Source organism: Emys orbicularis, chromosome 11, assembly GCF_028017835.1.
Source record: "Emys orbicularis isolate rEmyOrb1 chromosome 11, rEmyOrb1.hap1, whole genome shotgun sequence".
NCBI classification, from domain to species: Eukaryota; Metazoa; Chordata; order Testudines; family Emydidae; genus Emys; species Emys orbicularis.
Window position 1 is genome coordinate 68,382,355 of NC_088693.1, and position 5,962 is coordinate 68,388,316.

At 44.9% G+C, this 5,962-nt stretch overlaps 1 protein-coding gene across 1 annotated transcript; it reads left to right on the forward strand.

The window, feature by feature from the left end:
* The first annotated feature begins 233 nt into the window (after positions 1 to 233).
* LOC135885910 (putative methyltransferase DDB_G0268948) lies at positions 234 to 5,962 on the forward strand. Its single transcript, XM_065413839.1, has 6 exons — positions 234 to 344; positions 594 to 754; positions 1,237 to 1,450; positions 3,677 to 3,777; positions 4,188 to 4,325; positions 5,794 to 5,962. Exons 1-6 carry the CDS (start codon positions 234 to 236, stop codon positions 5,882 to 5,884), a joined length of 816 nt encoding a protein of 271 aa, XP_065269911.1. The 3' UTR covers positions 5,885 to 5,962.

The window sequence follows — 5,962 nt, forward strand, 5'->3', positions numbered from 1 at the left end:
CTTTTTACATTTACCACCTATACCCAAGCCCAAGACACTTGAAAAATAAAGTTCACTGACCCAAACTGAACATGAAGTATCTTTGCCATTAGCTGATTCCAAAGGTTAGAACTTCAGTACCTAACTTGAGTAATATTTAATAGAGATAATTACATAGTCAGTGGAGTTTGATCTTATGGCTAATGTAACAAAGTGAATTTGCCTAATCCCCTTAGGTGCCAGTTTGCTGGAACATGGCTGTGCGTTTGTTCGAGGCACGAGATCATGCAGTTTCCTATCTGAAATACAGATTCTCTCCCCCTGAAAATCTCCAAAGTGTCATCTTCTCCTACCTGGAAGAAAAGGTAAGTGAGACAGGCAGGCCCTAGACTGAGAATACATGTTATTATTTCTACTGTGGAGAAGACCTATAGAATGCAGTAGGAGTGAAACCAATAGGATACTACAAAGGTTACTCTAATTACCTGGAGTATCAAAGCCGTTACTCTGTGACTAGGACTAGGTATGTGTATAGGGGTGTACAGAGGACTAAGATTTGGCTCTTCATAAGAATTTGTGCTCCGCTTGCTGAGACGTGGCTGTTCTCTCCTCAGAAAGCAGACCCCATTCGGCTGGCAGTGGATGTCGGCTGCAGGTCGGGACAAAGCACTCGCGTACTCGCAGCTCGTTTTGAGAAGGTGGTTGGAACAGACATCAGTGAAGCTCAAATAGAGGCAGCCAAACAAGCTGCTTCCTTCCCAAATGTTTCTTACCAGTAAGTGTTCTGTAAAAGGATGCTTCCCCTTTGGGTGTGTCCTGAGCGCTGACCTTTGCACAAAGCCACACTTCGTGAACAGGACAGATACAGGCCAGCATTTTCAAACGAGGCCAGTCATTTTTAGGTGCCTGATTTCAAGTATATTGGGCCTGCTTTTTCACAAAGTACCCAGAACTCACAACTCCATCTGAAGTCGGCAGGAGCTGCAGGTGCTCAGCTTCTGAAAATCAGGCCGCTCCTAATTAAATGCCTAAATATGGATTTTGGAGCTCCAATTTTGAAAACTTGGGCTGACATTCTTAGGCCAAATCACTCTTCAGTTCCAAGAGAACAAAAAAGTTAGACTTTTCAATGTCAGATTTTCAACAACACCACATTTCCTCTCAGCAGAGTCCACACGTGACAAGTTGCATGCACGTCAGGCCCCAGTAGAGACTCCTTCTTCCCATTTGAAATATCTTCCCTGTTTCCCTTTATAGTGTGTGCCCTGCAGAGGAGCTGCCATTTGAGGATGGTTCTGTGGACCTCATTACTGCTTTTACAGCTGCCCACTGGTTTGATCTGCCGAGGTTCATGAAAGAAGTGGATCGAGTTCTCAAGCCACGTGGCTGTGTGGCCCTTATCACCTACACTACAGACTTCAGTATGCACTATAAAGACTGCTCGGAGAGGCTTACGGAAATCTTCACTGAGGTGGGAGAAGAAAACAATCCTTAAAAAAAAAAAAAAAACCACGCCATATGGTGGGAAGTGTATAGTGTATATTTTAAGGTTGCCAGACACTTTCCTGTATAAGACCCTGTTTTCAGCTGTTTATAACTTTGCCGGACCTTAACCATTTGGGTTGAAATGTTCCTTTCTGCCTGTCTGACACAGCAAAAACAGTCAGCCATTTCCAAAAAACAGAAATAGAGAATAATAGGTGCCTTTGCCCATTTCAAAACAAATTCTTATACCCGTGGTGTTGAGAATCTCTAGCTCCTCCTTGCGGTTTGAAATTTGCAGAGGGGTTGTGTGAGGCATGTGCCTTCTGATTTTTTCCCCATGGGAAAACCACCCGAACTTGGCCAAGTTATAAGTCTTTGAAAAATTTCAGCTTGAACATTTTCAGTAGAGGGTTTGGCCGCTAAATTTTCCAAAGCTTCCATCTGCAGTGAGCATGCTCCAGCTCCTCACAGCTCCTGCTGCTCGCCCACCGACTGTGAGTGCACCGTCCCCACGCAGCAATTGAGTATGCTCCATCCTGAAGCTGTTGGGGCTGAGCTGGACGTTCCCTGCTGCAGGTCACTATGGTGCTGGGCACCAGTCCTCACAGCAGGGACACTGTCTTCAGTGGTGCCCTGCTTATGCCCAGGCAGCATGCCTGGCTCAGTTCAGAGAGGACATGAGTCATGGTGGTGGAGTTAGAGGAAGTAGATTGGGACAAGGAGCTTTGGGAGGGCGGGGAGTCTGCGACTGGGACCCAGTGAGAACAGGGTAATTTGGCATACAGTGGGCTCCAGGCTGGCGGCTAGACCTGCTTGGGCAAGGAGAGTGAGACAAGGTGCCTGAGAGGGAGATGAGGGGGAAGTCTGAGGTGGATGAGGAGCTTGGGGATGGAGGCTGGGATGGTTAAAGTTTGTGAAGCACTCAAACACTATGGTGGTGAGCGCCACAGACAAGCCCACTCAGAAATTAATAACTGTGCATGGCAGGGTTTGAATAGTATGCAGGAAATAAAGCGTGAGGCCACACGTTGAACAATGAGGATAAGGCAAAATATTGAATAGCTGCTCATTATGTGAGCATTGTCCATCTTGTGCACTGCGTGAGGCAGAGGTCCTGTGGAAAAAATAGTATTCAATCATGTAATTTAAAGACTGTGTCATAGAGCAGATGTACAAAGGGGGCAAATTACGGTTACACAATCAACCTTAATTCTGGCATTTTCTAACTTTGAGTACTTGACTTTGTATCCTGAATAATGTTCTTTTAATGTAGCCTTGGGGTTGTATGTAAGGCCTGAGCCAAAGTCCAAGGAAGTAAGCAAGAGTCGTTTCACTCCACTGAGATTTGGATCCAGCCCTAATGGAACGGTGCAGGGTGAAGTGGTACATTTGGGAAGGCTGGCTTGTGTTCAGGCAGTGTCCATCACATAAAACCTAATCCCAGACCAAAACTACCTTCACATTGAGGTATGGCTCAGGGTACATATGAATAACTTGGGATAAAATATATTAGTGGCTGTTGTAATTTTCCCCTAACAAAGTATTACAAACCAGGACATTCAGAGTTATTGTTAGACTTACCTTCCTTAAAGAAAGGAAATGACTCAGGCAAGGTACCCAAAAAAACATTAATTCTGTCCTCTATAGATACCATGTAATACCCATAGATTTCTGACTAAGGCATTATAATGCTATGGTCTCTTTAGATTGAACTGATTGTAAAGACATGTTAGCTTTCTGTCTTCCCCCACCTCCATAGTGTCACTCAGTTAGGGGGCCATTTTGAGATGGCTATCTATGGGTAAGGCTACAGGATGCCTCAACAAAGATGGCTGCTGTCTCCATTCACTTGGTTGTCACAATATTCCTATCTGCTTCCTGATGGCACAGGTGGCCATCATCTTCCCTGAGGTGGCTTCATTCTTACTGGGTGGGCAGTGATCATTTTGATGGAGGGCATCTTAACCGAGGTCAGCCTTATGGCCTAAGTCCCAGTAAGAACAATGGAAGAAGTTCTGTCCACCATTTTGAAGTAGGGCAGTTTTTCATGGAATTCTCTGGAAAAGAACATTACTATACCAACCCAGCAGAAAGAGATTCTATCCAGTACAAACAATAATGGGTGGGTAGTTGGGGGGGGGTCAGGGAGTGCAGCTCAGATGGAGTGGAGGATCAAGGCCTTACGTAACATTTTTGCTGTTTCTGTTCACAGACCCAGGACCTGCTTCTTAAATATGCAGATGAAAAAGTAAATCTTGTGATTGCAGAGTATAAAGAGGTGTTTCAGTCCTTGCCTTTTCCAGACAAGAAGAGGTGAGAAGACAAGAACAAAACTGAATTTTATGTAATCTTTTTGCATTGTGGGCTGTGTGAGCCCTGGAATGTTGGGCACTTGGTGGCAGTCATTGGTGTTCACTTTGAGACTGCAGGTTGCAGAAGATTCATAGAGTTTAAGGCTAGCAGGTAGCACTGAGATAATTTGTTCCGACCTCCTTCAAACACCTCTCCAGTCCCTGGTCTGTCTGGTTCATCTGTGTGGCCTCTTCATCAAATGGGAGAGGTTTCCCCATAACCAAATGTCCAAAAAGGGGAAGGGATAACAGATCATGCCCCACATCTTAATAATCCACATGAGCCAGATCCTCATCTTGTATAAATCAGCATAGCTCCATTACCCTCCAGACTTACTTCTCCAATGCTCTGGTTTCTTCCCACTTTTGCAGAGTTACCCAGATCTTAGACAAAATTCCCTTATCCGTCTCTGGGGTGATCGGGCTATTCCAGTCCTTCTCCATGTATCAAGCCTTTCTGAGGAGCGACCCTGAAGCAGCAAAATCCCTCCTCCAAAAAACTGAACAAAGGTAAAAACAATTAAGAAAACAAACAGAATGTGGGCAGCTTGCTTGTACGACATAGGTGAAGAGTGAGGTCACAATAACTCCTTCAGCGCTGGGGGAATCATAGAATCATAGAATATCAGGGTTGGAAGGGACTTCCGGAGGTCATCTAATCAAACCCCCTACTCAAAGCGGGACCAATCCCCAACTAAATCATCCCAGTCAGGGCTTTGTCAAGCCTGACCTTAAAAACCTCTAAGGAAGGAGATTCCACCACCTCCCTAGGTAACCCATTCCAATGCTTCACCAGCCTCCAAGTGAAAAAGTTTTTCCTAATATCCAACCTAAACCTCCCCCACTGCAACTTGAGACCATTACTCCTTGTTCTGTCATCTGGTACCACTGAGAACAGTCTAGATCCATCCTCTTTGGAACCCCCTTTCAGGTAGTTGAAAGCAGCTATCAAATCCCCCCTCATTCTTCTCTTCTACAGACTAAACAATCCCAGTTCCCTCAGCCTCTCCTCGGAAGTCATGTGCTTCATCCCCCTAATCATTTTTGTTGCCCTCTGCCCTCCAATTTTTCCACATCGTTCTTCAAGTGTGGGGCCCAAAACTGGACACAGTACTCCAGATGAGGCCTCACCAATGTCGAATAGAGGGGAATGATCACGTCCCTCGATCTGCTGGCAATGCCCCTACTTATACATACACCAAATGTCTGAATCTGCGGTTCCTCTCGCACTGAGCAGGATTACTATTGCAACAGCACATCGTCAGTAGGGTAAAACTAACCTGTCTCACGACGGGAAGGGCGGGGGAGTCATTGCTCTGGATGAGTATTGTGAGCCATTGGCTTTTTATGGGCCAGATCCTCAAGTGGCTTAAATCAGCAAAGCCCCATTAACTTCAATAGTGCTATGCCAACTTAAACCAGCTGGGGTTATGGCCCAGTATTTCTGCCAGAATCCCCTATGTGCATTGCTGTCAAAGGTGAAGTCTAGCTTGATCCATCATAAAATAGGCAACTTAGCTAATTTCCTCCTTCTGGTACTTGATACTGAGTATTTACTTCTGGGACATCCTCAAGTTTAATTAGCAAAGGAATAAAATATTGAGAGCTTGAGCTCCTAGTTCCAGCTTAAACCCAATAAACCACAATCTCTTGGGCTATATGGTGGCTTCAGTCTCTTCATACAAACCCAGTAACACCAAAAGGAGTTTCACATACGGGCAGCCTACCATACAGTCTTTAGTAATTATGGTGAGTGACTGGCACAGATAATGTGCTAAAACTGCTTTAGACATAGTAAGTTTCTCTTGAATTACCTTTTGTGTATCCATTTTTCTGATAAGAGTAGAATGTTTTGGGTGGGACAGGTATGTCTTAGGCTGTGATGCTAAGAACTGGCTGTCACCTCTGCCTCTTGTAGGACATGAGTCAATCTATACAATGACAAAGTAAGTGACCCTTCCTCTATTTCTTGTTTCAGGTTCCTGGAGACCATGGGAGTTTGCTCTAATGGAACCCAGGTAGAGAACGGGATAAGGAGTGTTTGTGTTCTGGGCTGCAAAGGGCCATGAATGAAAAATCCAGCAATGACCCTATAGCCAGAAGAAAAATCCTGGTTTTGGTATCTACTTATAACTGATGTTATCATC

Coding starts and splice junctions, on each gene's coding strand:
- LOC135885910 (XM_065413839.1), top strand. CDS start 234: ATGGCTGTGCGTTTGTTCGAGGCACGAGATCATGCAGTTTCCTATCTG. Junction 755..1,236: donor TTCCCAAATGTTTCTTACCA/GTAAGTGTTCTG, acceptor TTCCCTTTATAG/TGTGTGCCCTGCAGAGGAGC. Junction 4,326..5,793: donor CTCCAAAAAACTGAACAAAG/GTAAAAACAATT, acceptor TTCTTGTTTCAG/GTTCCTGGAGACCATGGGAG.